The sequence below is a fragment of the Sminthopsis crassicaudata genome, chromosome 2 (genome assembly GCF_048593235.1).
Source record: "Sminthopsis crassicaudata isolate SCR6 chromosome 2, ASM4859323v1, whole genome shotgun sequence".
Taxonomy (NCBI): domain Eukaryota; kingdom Metazoa; phylum Chordata; class Mammalia; order Dasyuromorphia; family Dasyuridae; genus Sminthopsis; species Sminthopsis crassicaudata.
This window is the reverse complement of record NC_133618.1, coordinates 41,875,391-41,889,021: the sequence shown is the minus strand read 5'-3', so window position 1 is coordinate 41,889,021 and position 13,631 is coordinate 41,875,391. Positions and strand designations below refer to the sequence as shown.

The window sequence follows — 13,631 nt, the reverse complement described above, 5'->3', positions numbered from 1 at the left end:
TTTTCTATGTGCTTTCTCTTTTTAGTGTTCAGCGTTAAGTCCCACTTCTGTTGAGGTCTGATTTCTTTAGTCCATATTGATCTTGATCTGTTTGTTGTATTTTTGGTTCTCTTCTTGAAGTTACTTGTATTGTGCAATTTAGTGCATTGCATAGTCTATTACAGCTTTCTGTGGTTCCATAGAGGTAAATTTTGTCTGTTTAAAGCACCTAACACCTATTTCCCCTAGAGGGCAATGGCTGTGTATAACAGCTTCCATTTTTTTTTTTTTTTTTTTTTATTATAGCTTTTTATTGACAGCATTTGCATGGGTAATTTTTCAACATTGACCCTTGTAAACACTTCTGTTCCAATTTTTTCTTTCTTCCCTCCACCTTCTCCCCTAGATGGCAGGCAGTCTCATACATGTTAAACATGTTAAAGTATATCTTAAATACAATATATGTGTACATATTTATACAGTTCTCTTGTTGCACAAGAAAAATCAGATTTAGAAAGGTAAAAATAACCTGGGAAGAAAAACAAAAATGCAAGCAGTCCACACTCACTTCCCCAGTGTTCTTTCATTGGGTGTAGCTGATTCTGTTCGTCACTGATCAGTGATAAGTTGGAACTCAATTGGATCCTCTCACTGCTGAAGATAGCCACTTCCATCCGAATTGATCCTCATATAGTATTATTACAACTTAATTTTATATAGAAATTTGTCAAGTACTTTTCTCACTTCAGCTCTATGAGGGGTACAGTATTTAAGTAGTATCCCTATTTTAAAGGTGTGGGAAGTCTTAAATCTCTTAACAAAATGTAATATATGTAATAGATACTTTATTACAAGTATTTCTGATCATCCCTATACACTTGAATTAAATATGACCTGTTTTTCCTTCTCTAGGTTGAATTCTTACTGCCTTCTTCTTGGGAGAGTGAAAATCACATTTCTTGAAAACTGGCAAACAGAAGCCATGATGTTTTTCCGGTTGCTATGTGATATCCAATGGCGGAGAGCCAGTCAAAGATGGCCGAACAGGTCCCAGTCAAGGCACAACATTACTTCTGTTACAGAGTCTCAACCTTCTGTCCCACTCCCCACCCAGGCTCAGGTAGTCATCTGTGGTGGTGGAATTATGGGCACATCTGTAGCCTATCATCTTTCCAAGTTGGGATGGAAGGATATTCTCTTGTTGGAACAGGGCAGGTAAGAACAACATTGCATAACACTTGACTGCTGTACTGTACTAAGTGGTTGGTATTTCCTACTTCCTAAGGCCTTTGTGTTGGTATATCTTTTTTTGGTTCCAGTAACAACTTTGATTTTCCCTGTGCCATTAAACTAAAGTGTGTAAATTGCTTGCAGTTGGCCATCTAATAATTTATGTGCTTTTCTAGTTTTTGAAGAAAGAATATGTTCCACCAGACACTTGACACAAATGTTTAGAAAACAAGTGATTTCTCTTCAATTTGGAATATTTTCTAAGTGCTTGTAATAATGAATTTGCAATACCCTTTGACCCAGCTGTGCCACTATAGGCTCTCTATTCCAGTGAGATTGTAAAAAAGAGGAAAAGGACCCACATGTGCAAAAATGAGCTCTTTTTGTGGTGGCAAAGAATTGGAAAATGAGTGGATGCCCATCAGTTGGGGAATGGATGAAATAAGTTGTGGTATATGAATGAAATGGAATACAGTTCTTTTTTTAATTAGTTAAACTTTTTCTTTTTCTTTTTTTTTTTAAGGTATGTATCATAACATAGTATTTTCATTTAGTCCCCAAAATCCTCTCTCTGGATGCAGATGGCTTTCTTCATTACAAGTTTATTAAAATTGATCTAAATCACTTATAATGAGTCAATCTAAAGAGTTTCATTTTATGTTGGATAGCTAAAAATAAGCTTTTTATTTAAAAAACATGCATAGATAATTTTCAACATTCACCCTTGCAAAACCTTGCATTTCAATTTTTTTCCTTCCCTTTCCCCCACTCCCTTCACTAGATGGTAAATAATCCATATATGTTTTTTTTGTTTGTTTGTTTGTTTGTTTTTTTTTTTGCTGAGGCAATTGTGGTTAAGTAATTTGCCCAGGGTCACACAGCTAGGAAGTGTTAAGTGTTTGAGGCTAGAAGTCCTCCTGACTTCAGGGCTGGTGCTCTATCCACTGCACCATCTAGCTGCTCCATAATTCATATATGTTAAACATGTGCATTTCTTCTATACACATTTCTATAATTATCATGTTGCACCAGAAAAATCAGATCAAAAAGGAAAGATGAGAAAAAGCAAAATGCAAGCAAACAAAACAAAAAGAATGAAAATACTATGTTGTGATCTACATTCAGTCCCCCTGGTCCTCTCTCTGGGTACAGATGGCTTTCTCCATCACAAGACCATTGGATTCCAATTGATTAATGATAGACAGAACCAGCTACATCCAGAAAAGGAACACTGGGAAATGAATGTAAACTGTTATTTTTACCTTCTGAATCCAATTCTTCCTGTGCAACAAAAAATTCGGTTCTACACACATATATTGTATCTAGAATATACTGTAATATATTTAACATATATAAGACTGCTTGCCATCTGGGGGAGGGGGTTGGGGGAGAAAGGGAAAAAATCTGAATAGAAGTAAGTGCAAGGGATAATGTTGTAAAAAATTACCCATGCATATGTACTGTCAAAAAAATGTTATAATTATAAAATAAAATTAAAATTAAAAAACAAACAAACAAACAAACAAAAAAACAAGACCATTGGAACTTGCCTGAATTGTCTCATTGTTGAAAAGAGCCACATCTGTCAGAATTGATCATTGCATAATCTTGCTATTGCTGTGTATAATGATCTGGCTCTGCTCAGTTCACTTATCATTGCTTCATGTAAGTCTCTCTAGGCCTGAAATCATCCTCCTGATTGTTTCTTATAGACCAGTAATAGAATATTTTTAATAATAATATTTTATTACTGGTCTATAAGAAACAATCAGGAGAATGATAATAAGAAATGATGAGCAGGCTGATTTCAAAAAAGCCTGGTAAAGACTTACATGAACTGAGGCTCAGTGAAGTGAGCAGAACCAGAAGAGCATTGTACACAGTAACAGCAAGATTGTGTGATAATCAATTATGATACACTTAGCTTTTTCCAGCATTGTCGTGATCTAACACCATTCCCATCTAGAAAAAGAACTATGGAGATTGTATACAGATTGAAGCATATTATTTTCACTTTATTTTTGTTTTTTCTTTCTTGTGGTTTTTCCCCTTTGATTTTTTTTTTTCCACAATATAACAAGTGTGGGAATATATTTAAAATGTTTGTACATGTGTAACGTATATTAGATTGCTTGCTATCTTGGGGAGGGGAGAAGTGAGGGAGGGAGAAAAATATTTGGAACTCAGTCTTACAAAAATGAATGTTGAAAATTATCTTAACATGTAACTGGAAGAAAAATACTTTTAATGGAAAAAAAAAAGCATTTTCAAATGCTCAGGGTTCAGCAAAGATCAGGCAATAAATTGTATTTAAGAAATCAACTAAAATTAACTTAGGGAATATAGGATTGGGGAAGGATGGGCTGCTTATAGTATTATACATTCCCTCCTGTTATCTAGTTTTTTTGCTTTTTTGGTACCAGTCTTATGTCCTTTCTTGTTCATGTTAGGTGCATGAGTTCCTATTTGTGATTTGTCTTACAGGTTGGCTGCTGGTTCCACCAGGTTTTGTGCTGGCATTGTTAGTTCAGCTAGGCATTTTACCTTAGAACAAAAGATGGCTGATTATTCGAACAAACTTTATCAACAGTTAGAGCAAGAGACCGGGATTCAGACAGGTAAGACAGTGACATTTTTTGGTGTGAGTGTTACTCAAGTTTCATTACTTTGTATTCATTCGGTCTTGATCTAGCTTTGCAAAGACAAGAGTTGTACTGGACCAGAAAATAAATGTTTTGGGTCATTTCTATTTTTTCATGCTTTAATATATCAAGAAAGATTTCAAATTTCCATATTTCTGAGAGAAATTTGGAGAAGGAAGAGCATGTGCTGCCCTTTGGGTATTAAGTATCCATGGGGTACTCATTTAAAAGTTATTTTACTATTTCTGATGATAGACTTGTTTAGCTTACTTAGTTAATTAAAATATTGTTGTAACATGGCTAACATGTACTGACATTGCTTCCTGTAGGAACCCTTTAGCTCTGATTCTTAATCATAGGTTGCATCTTTAGCTTTAGGCCTAGTGTCTCAGATGTGTGCTATTGATTACAAGAAGATTTAGTAGGATTCTGTGTATTCACCATAAATCCACAACTCCAACTGGATTATTCCAGTAATAGAGTTAAGATTGGAGATCAAATCTGGCTTCAGATATTTACCAGCTGTGGGACCTTGGTCAAATCACATCATCTCTGTTTGCTGCACTAACAAACACTTATTGCCCAGGCTTGTTGTGAGGATTCATTGAGATGACATTTGTAAAAAGTTCTGAACACAGAGCCTGGTATGTGGTAGGTGCCATATAAATGCTTGTTTCTTTCCTTCCTGTAACAACATGAATAATCTACAGATTGGCTTTGTATTAGGCCTTTATAACATAAATTCTTAGGTGTAGGACTAGGAGTTTTGCCCTAAAAACATTCTATTTTAAACTTTAATAAGTTGTAGTTTAATGGAACTCTTTTGTCTAGACCTATGATATGCGGAAATTTCCTATACCCATGAGATGAGCAACTATCCTGCAGCTTAGACAATTAGAGGCATGTGTGGGGGCATGTAATGGTTCAGGAAATGAATGAATAAGTGAGTCAATGAGTGAATGATAAATGAAAAAACACCGATTAAGCATTTACTCTGTGACAGGCATTGTGCCAATAGCTAGGGTACAGAGAGAAAGCAAGGCAGGATGAGAGCTTCTAGAGCATTCAACTGCAAGTTTGATGGCAAGGCCCTATATACCTTAGAGCAAAGCTTCTTAAATTGTGAGTCGAGACCCTGAATGGGGCCATGGAACTGAATGTGGGGGTGATGAAAAATTTGACAGTGGTAAAAGGTATCAAATATTCCATAAGATTTAATTCTTTATGTAAAAATAAACAAGTAAATTTATCTCATTAATATGCAAATTTGCTTTCATCTTAAGTAAGTGGTAAAATTATATGTATACTAAAGAATTGATAAAAATGAATTTCTTTATGATTTGTTATCAGTAAATGTTTGATTTGGTATATCTATTTTATATATCTATAAAGGGGTTTCAAACGGAAAGAGTCCTGTCTTAGAAGGCAGTGGCAAACAAAGCCAGTGTGCATCAGAGTTCAGACTTGATCCTATCATTTTCACTCTGAGGTTGATTTTTTATTAGCTATATGCCTCCTATTGCAGTTTTACTGTATGGCATAATTTCAAATAATTTGATATCTTTGGATGAGTCCTTTTTTTTTTTTTTTAAACTGAAATTCATATTGTCTACTTCCAAATTGTCTTTGAGATTAGCCGTCTAGTTAGAGCTTTGTCTTTATTTTAAATTTGTTTTCCCAAGTCTAAAAGTCCAATTCTCCTAATTGGGTTATATAGGCAAGACTGTGCTAGTGAGAACTCATTGTTAAATTTTCTGAATTGGTATTTACACCTCATAAATTGGTTTGATTTATTGTTCTGTTGATTGTCTAGACTTAAGAACATTGTGGAGAAGATTGTAGTAGTATTGATTAAATTTATAGATGTGTTTTTGTTTTTTGTTTAAATGATTATTAACTATTTACCAGTGTATCTTTCTTATAGGGCATATTTCTCTGGATTCTCTAGCAGAGAGTCTATGAAGATGTGGACTCTAGCTTAGGTTGACAAGGTTTATTCAAATTGTATTTCATTTTTAAAGTTGAGACAACTAAAGATGGTTTTCTGTGGAAAACTGGAAGGATTTTCATTATTCCTTCAGTAGCGTCTACTAGAGTACTTCCTCTGGTCTGACTTGGTTTTTCATGCAGGTTACATAAGGACAGGCTCAATCTTCTTGGCTCAAACTCAGAACCGACTGATCTCCTTGAAGCGTATCAACTCGAGGCTGAGGTATGGGCCAGGCTGAGAAAAGCCCTTCTAGTCTTGGCTGTGGTCTTGGCAGAGCTGCCGGCCAACTCCCACCTCTCTCTCCTGTGACAGTGTAATGGGCATCCCCTCCGAGATCATCTCCCCCAAGAGGGTGGCTGAGCTGTACCCACTCATCAGCATCCATGACCTGGTGGGGGCCATGCATGTGCCCGAGGATGCAGTCGTCTCGTCATCTGACATAGCTCTGGCCCTGGCGAGTGCTGCCTCACAAAAGGGTAAGAAACTCTGTGTGTGCCTGGTTTGAACAAAAAGTTGAAATTGAGGAAGTGGGGTGCTGTCTAAAGTTGTCCCTAGTAATTTATTTATTTATTTTTAAACCATAAAGAAGCCAGTCCAGATTTAGAAAGGTGGTTTTCCATTTGGGATAGTTATCATTTTAAAATGCATGAATATTAAAGTTCATTAAGTAATAGATAGGTTTTTTTTTTAAATCCACTTTTTTCCTTTTGTCCCAGAGAATTGCTTTCTCTACCTAGCCATGTACTACAGACCTAGAAGAGTTTTTCATAGCTCCAGGCTTAAATTCCTTAGATGTTTAATCCATAGATTTAAAAAGTTTTAAGGACAGAAAAAGTAATTGTGAATCAAAGTTTGATGGGGAGATAGACTGGGTGGACCTTGCCCCTCCATGACTTACTCTTCTCATTCTCATTCAAATTACCCTATTTGGGGACTAGAATAATTCCTTAAGAAAACCTGACATTTTCAGGATTAGGAAGAGTCCCTCCACATTCTGTCAGTGAAGTGGGTCTGCCATATATTAAATAAGGTAGAATGTCACTTGATACTGTTTCTGGAAATTAAAGGCCAAAGGTAGGGTTTTCATTAATTTTTGCAAATTATTGAGTATCTGACCTACTCTTTTCAAGGTCTCCCTTAAGGAGATAATGTGATTTGAAAATGGTTAAAACATAGACTTGAAAATGTTTATATCCTCTGCTTACTATCTAGGAGAGAGGGTGGGGGGAGGAGGGGAAAATTTGGAACACAAGGCTATGCAACTATCAATGTTAAAAAATAATGCATGCATATTTTTTGAAAATAAAAAGTTTTAATAATTTAAAAAAAAAAAAAGAAAAAAGAAAATGTTTATATCCTCTCTAGTTTCCTAACCTAGGACGATATTTTAACTCCATTTCCCTTACTTTGGTGCAGGTGTTCAAATCCGTGACCGAACAAGCGTTATTCATGTAATGGTCAAAAAGGGTCATGTGACTGGAGTAGAAACGGATAAAGGAAACATCGAATGCCAATATTTTGTCAACTGTGCTGGTCAGGTTAGAAACGATGTTGGTCTTGATTCTGTCTTTGGTCTTTTATACTTGTTGAGTTTGAGTATCCAGGATTCCAAATACTTAATCATCTAGAGAAATGGATGATTATGTTACTAAATAACTGTAAGAAAGCCAAATGATTCTCCCTGGTTTTGGCCCAGAGAAAAAAACCTGGAACTGAAATTTTGTCTGAAAGAGAGGCACCTCTTCACGTGACCTTCTTCCACACTTGAGTAAGGTCATCACCATCAGAAATGTCAGCATATATATATAGCTAGCTACCCTCTGGGTCTGGTTGTTGCATTGAGCTGCTTCTTTTAAAAAAAAAAAAAAATTAAAGCAGCTTCCTAATTATTTCACTATGTCAGGGGCATGGAATTTAGTTTGTGAATACTAAGGAAGCTATTTTGAGGGAAAATTGCTTTCCTTTTTACTCTTCAGAAATCTTTAGGTGAACTGGGGAATTCATATCAGTTTGAAGTTCATTTAGCCACTGTCATTTTGAGGTCTGTAGGTGAGATGATGTCTTATTTTGCTATTAAGAACTTAATTTTGTCCCTAAAAGAGTAATCACCCTTTAAGCACTGAGATAATTCTTTATCTGTCTTCTAAAATTGAACTCAGTTCTTTGATGTAACAGTACAGTGACATTTCCTATATGGACTAATGCAGGCTGAAATTGGCGTCCCATATTTGACATTGTAGCAAGAGCACAAAAGTCACTTGAAATTAAGATCTTCAAGAGACTTAACTTGCTCGTTTGTATTTTTTTCTCCCCTTCCCACCCACAAAATAAATCTGTCCATTTGTAGTGGGCTTACGAGCTGGGTCTGTCCAACGAAGAACCGGTTAGTATCCCGTTACATGCCTGTGAACACTTCTACCTTCTGACTCGTCCCTTGGAGACCCCACTGCAGAGCAGCACACCAAGTGAGGACTTGTACTTTTTAAAACAAATCTTACTCATTTATAATATTCTTTTTCTGAAAGGGAAATCTTTATTCTAAGGACAGAACTTGCTTTTCCCAAGGAGTTTTTCTTTTTCTAGGGAATGTTGTAGGTAAATCCAATTTCAGCTTAATTCTTTAAGGTCAATATTTATTAAAGGATAGCCAAGACATTATTCCATCTAAACCACTGTTCTCTTACAAGAAAATTTCTTCTAATTTGTTTTCCCATGCCTTCTTAGAACCTGGTTAGGAAAGAACTCTGGTTTTTTCCACAATGAATTGATCTGTAAAAGTAATGCAGACAAAAGAAGAAAGATGCATAGCTTAGATTCGCTGTGTGAATGAGCCTTGTTTCAGAGGGGAGGGTATTGACATTTTGGGGCCCAGCACCCCCAAACAGGCTCCATAGCTCCCTCTTTCTGCTTAACTTTCAGTTGATATAAATGGGAGTTATGGCATTGAGCTATAAAGCATCAAAAAGGTTCTGTGGTAATTGAATTAAAAGTGTAGGAAATTAGGAATAAGAAGATAACTATTCTCCACTGGCTTCGGAAATGAAGTTGACTTGGAGGTGGCTGACCAGTTTGTATCCTGTGCCCAACCCCATTACCTAAACAAAAGCTAGAATGTCTGCCCCTAATGGATTCTGACCTGGGTGACTTTGGTGAGATCATTATTGCAAATGAAATCTTATTCTGTTGATTCCCAAGCCCTGTTTTGATAATTCTTTCTCTTTTTTGTCCATTTAGAAAAATTGTCTTAACTTAAAATGGAGATTCTCTTCTCCTTCTCGCCATTGCTTTGTTGCCATCTCTTTTCTATAGCTATTGTGGACTCAGATGGAAGGATCTACATTCGGAACTGGCAAGGTGGAATCCTGTCTGGTGGCTTTGAGAAGAATCCTAAGCCCATCTTTACTGAGGGAAAGAACCAGTTAGACATTCAGAATCTCCATGAAGATTGGGACCATTTTGGTATGTGAATTGAAGCATGGTAATTGTCTCACATTTGTGTATCCCAGACATTATCTAATTGGATCCTCACCACTCTAAAAGTAGGGCAATAATTATTATCCCCTTTTACAGGTGAACCAAAGAAAATTTAATGAAATTATTTAGAAGTTGTCCAAAGACATAACTAATTAGTAACAACCAAACTAGAACATAGGCTGCTCCACTTTTTTCTTTTTCTTTTTAAAATCCTAAACGAGTATTTTGCTTTTGAACTGTACAAGTAGCCACCCAGCAGGACCAGGTTTCTTTATGAGTATAATCACGAGGCTCCCTGGCAGGAGGTCATGGCTCTCAGAGTGACTTTGCTGACTTTGATGTTGGCCGAATCACACAATATATTCTTGTAACATCTCATCCTGTCCTCTTGAAGGAAAGGACAACGGCAGAACTCTGCAGAAAATTCAAGGATTCACAGAAAAGCAGTTTTGGGATTATTAGTCATTGTTTATTTTGAAATTAAGTGAAATGTTGAAATCTACTCAGATGCCTTAGAAATTTCTTGCCTCTCATTACGTAAGATTCTTTTGATGACTTTAAAAACTTTTTTGTGATCCCATCTTTCAATTTTTTGACATTTTTGACCATTCTTCCAAGGGATTTGATTTTAAATAAATCTCACAGCTTCTCTCCTGTGGGTTTTTTTTTTTTTTTTTTTTTAAATTGTAAGATTTTCCTTTTGAAGGTTTTTTTTTTTTTATTTATAATAGCTTTTTATTTTTCAAAATATATGCAAAAACAGTTTTCAACATTCAACCTAGCAAAACCTCGTGTTGCATATTTTTCTCCCTCCCCACCCTTCTCCTTCCCTAGATTGCAAGTAATCCAATATAAGTTAAATATATGCAATTCTTCTGAACATATTCCCACATTTATCATGCTGAATAAGAAAAATTAGATCAAAATGAGAAAAAAACAAAAAAGAAAAAAAAAACCCACAAGCAAACAACAAAGGTGAAAATACCATGCTGTAATCTGTATTTGGTTTCCATAAGTCCTCTTTCTGGATTCGGATGGCTCTTTACATCACAAGTTTATTAAAATTACTAAAGATTTCTTTTTTTTATTGTTTGTTTTTGCTTTGTTTTGTTTTTAAATAGATTCTGTGGAAGAAGAAGAGAATGAAAAAATGGGGGATTAAAAGTCTTTGCTTTCTTTGCAGGTGAGGATTATATTTTTTTTGTATTTTTTTTTTCCTGCTCAGAGCCTCTGCTGAGCTCCCTGCTGCGCAGGATGCCAGCCTTGGAAGCTCTAGAAATTATGAAGTTGGTGAACTGTCCTGAGTCCTTTACACCAGACATGAGGTGCGTCATGGGGGAGTCTCCGACTGTGCAGGGTTACTTTGTACTAGCTGGAATGAACTCGGCCGGAACGTCATTTGCAGGAGGAGCAGGGAAGTAAGTAACTTGATGGCTTTGCTTTACTAGTTCATCCCTTTCTGAATCACTTATGGCACTAAAGTCAGAACTATTTGCGGTTTTTTTTAAGTAAACATAGTAGCAGAACTTCATTCAAGTAAATGTTGTCCTTTTCAAAGGCATTGCCTTAGGAGGCTAGCTACTTGTTCAAATCTAACAAAGCCAAAAGGATTTCAGGAACTCTTCTCTAAAAATTAACTTGCATTAAAGAGTGGTGATTTAAAGCCAGGTCTGCTAAGAGAGGAGAGTAGTCAAACTGTGGATTTTATTTAAGTTCAGAAATAGATTTTGGCTTAGAAAAGTAATAATACTAGTTTTTTTGTGTGGCTCATAGATATCTAAAGACATTTCCAAAGATAGTTTCACTTGAATGATAATGTCATTTGCAAGGTGATTACTTTAAAAAGCATATATTAAATTCTGGTATGTTTTTGTTATCCCAATATCTGACATCCTCACAATGCCCAGCTCTGTTTCTCCTTGAGACAGATACAGAGCTGGAAGTAGCAGCCTTATCCTGATGTTTCCTAGAGAAGGGAAATCTGTAGCACAGTCAGAAATGAAGCTTGGTGTTTTCATTGTCAGTGTCAATCCTTGAGACTCCAGGTGGTACATGATCAGCCAATTGAAAGGTGGAAAGAGAGGTCATAGTCCACTCTCCCTGCTGGCTTATCCCACCCCACCTACATTCTTATTCTCCCTTCTTTCCATTATTCCCTTTGCTGGGTAAATTCCCCACCTCCCTTCCTCTGAGCATGGTCCCCAGGCACACAGGCAGCCGCTGTGCAGAGCCTGTTGGATTAGTTCTCTCTCCCCAGCCTCCTCAGAAGGTCTGCCCTGTGCTGCTGGGCGGGAGCAGGTGGGACAGGGCTCATGTTCTTTCTCCCCTCTGCCTGTTAAGGTTACCACTCTTCAGTCACCCAGATTTTACTTTGTCACAGCCCAAGTGTCCAAGCAGCTTTAGTCTTGTTTCTCATCTATGGCCTCTCTTCCAGTCTCTATTTGGTCCAGGTCCGTAAGACTGTGCTTTTGCAACAGTTTCCTGATTGGCCTCCCTGTTTCCAGTCTCTCCCCTTTCCAGTCTCTCTTCACGAGCCAAAATGATTTCTTAAAGTTCAGGCCTGGCCAGGTCATGGCTATACTCAACAAACTTCAGGAACTCCTTGTTTCCTTGAGCAAATATTTCATTTTATATGGTGATCTTTAAGTTCTATTTTTTTTCCCCCCCTGAGGCTGGGGTTAAATGACTTGCCCAGGATCACACAGCTAGGAAGTGTTAAGTGTCTGAGACTAGATTTGAACTCAGGTCCTTCTGAATTCAAGGCTGGTGCTCTATCCACTGCGCCACCTAGCTGCCCCTAAGTTCTATTTTAGTGTAAGTTTTATCATATGGATAGAGACTAGATCTGTAATTCTTTGGTACAGAGAAGTCCTTTGTGACTAAACTTTCTGTGCCACTGCAGTCTGGCATCTTCTTTGCAACTCATAGTCTTAGAACCTTCAGGGACAGGGAGGAGATGATTTCTGTCTACCCCCTGTGCTCCTCCAGTCACAAATTGGAGTGGGATTTGGAAGCAGGTCTTTCTGACTAGCAGTCTTGTTCTCTTCCCACTTCATATAGGTTAAACTTGTGTGATTCTTTTAAACATATTTCCACATTTATCATGCTGCACAAGAAAAATCAGATCAAAAAGGGGAAAAAAACATAGCAAGCAAACAACAACAAGGGTGAAAATACCATGCTATGATCCACATAGGCTGTTTCTTTGACTTTTGGAATGTTCATAATTATTAGTACTGTAGTATAGGTAGATTACTTACAAGTAACTATGCTTTATGGCACGTGTCCTCAAGAATGTTGTACTGATAGTGAGAGATCACTATTTTAGACTATTGAAAATGAGAGATTTCTGTTGTTCTGTGTCTCAAAATAGGTTTCTTGCTGAATGGATGGTTCATGGTTATCCTTCAGAAAATGTATGGGATTTGGACTTGAAGCGATTTGGAGCTCTGCAAAGCAGCCGTACCTTCCTCCGTCACCGTGTCATGGAAGTGATGCGTGAGTAGTCTTCTTTGTACTCTATCAATGCCTGCCAGTTCTTCCTAACAGCCTTTGTGCTATCACCCAAAGAAATACTTTGTCTCTCACGGTATGAGGATGATATTTGTATCCCAGGAAGTTGGAATACTCTTTGTGGCTCATAGATGTCTCAAGACATAAACTACTGGGTAGGATATATCATTTTACTTGCAACATTGTAAGTTCACCGATTCATTCTCAGAGAATTCACTGTGGAGTCAGAAAGACCTTTTCCTTCTCCACCCCTCCCCCAGATTCTTTCCTTTTCAAATGTTCTTTGTGAATCCTGAGTACTGCCCCTGTAGTTGTACTAGTTTTACCTGAAAGAGACCACATATTGCTTAATGAATGTTTTCTTGCTTTTTTCCTTGGAATTTTAGACTTGTCTTTCCTAGATAGTAGTTTCACAGAATTATTCTTAAAAGCTTAATCCTCATTACTGACAATCTTGATTATTTACTACATATCACTGAAATAGAAAACAGTTTTCAGCACATTCTACTCACTCAATTTTTTCATTCTCTCCCTTTTGGTTAAATTTTTTTTGTTGTTGTTTTGCTCACTTTCAAGGAATCTGTGCCCTGACTTTGCTAAACTGTTCCTAAATAGCCTATGAATATTTATGTTCAGAATTGAATGTTCTATTGAATGTGACTCTTAATTTAATTTGCTATTGGTTTCCATGCCCAGCACACATGCACAGTAAGGGCTTTGAGTGCCACTCAGTGTGCGAGTTCTAACTTTGCACCAATCTATACTTATAAAAGAGGCCCCACTGCTGTCATTCTCAAGAATGT

At 36.9% G+C, this 13,631-nt stretch overlaps 1 protein-coding gene across 5 annotated transcripts in view; it reads left to right on the top strand.

The window, feature by feature from the left end:
- PDPR (pyruvate dehydrogenase phosphatase regulatory subunit) overlaps positions 1–13,631 on the top strand; it is a 34,712-nt gene that overhangs the window by 3,059 nt on the left and 18,022 nt on the right. For 3 of the 5 annotated variants that reach the window (XM_074285984.1, XM_074285986.1, XM_074285985.1), the window contains exons 2-10: positions 892–1,194; positions 3,694–3,827; positions 5,982–6,063; positions 6,154–6,317; positions 7,258–7,379; positions 8,189–8,306; positions 9,151–9,300; positions 10,499–10,733; positions 12,689–12,813. In XM_074285984.1, the coding sequence (XP_074142085.1) occupies positions 962–1,194; positions 3,694–3,827; positions 5,982–6,063; positions 6,154–6,317; positions 7,258–7,379; positions 8,189–8,306; positions 9,151–9,300; positions 10,499–10,733; positions 12,689–12,813 (1,363 nt within the window). In that variant the 5' untranslated portion in view covers positions 892–961. Of the gene's footprint in view, positions 1–891; positions 1,195–3,693; positions 3,828–5,981; positions 6,064–6,153; positions 6,318–7,257; positions 7,380–8,188; positions 8,307–9,150; positions 9,301–10,498; positions 10,734–12,688; positions 12,814–13,631 lie in introns of those variants that run through there. The other 2 variants (XM_074285987.1, XM_074285988.1) reach the window with 2 other exon arrangements.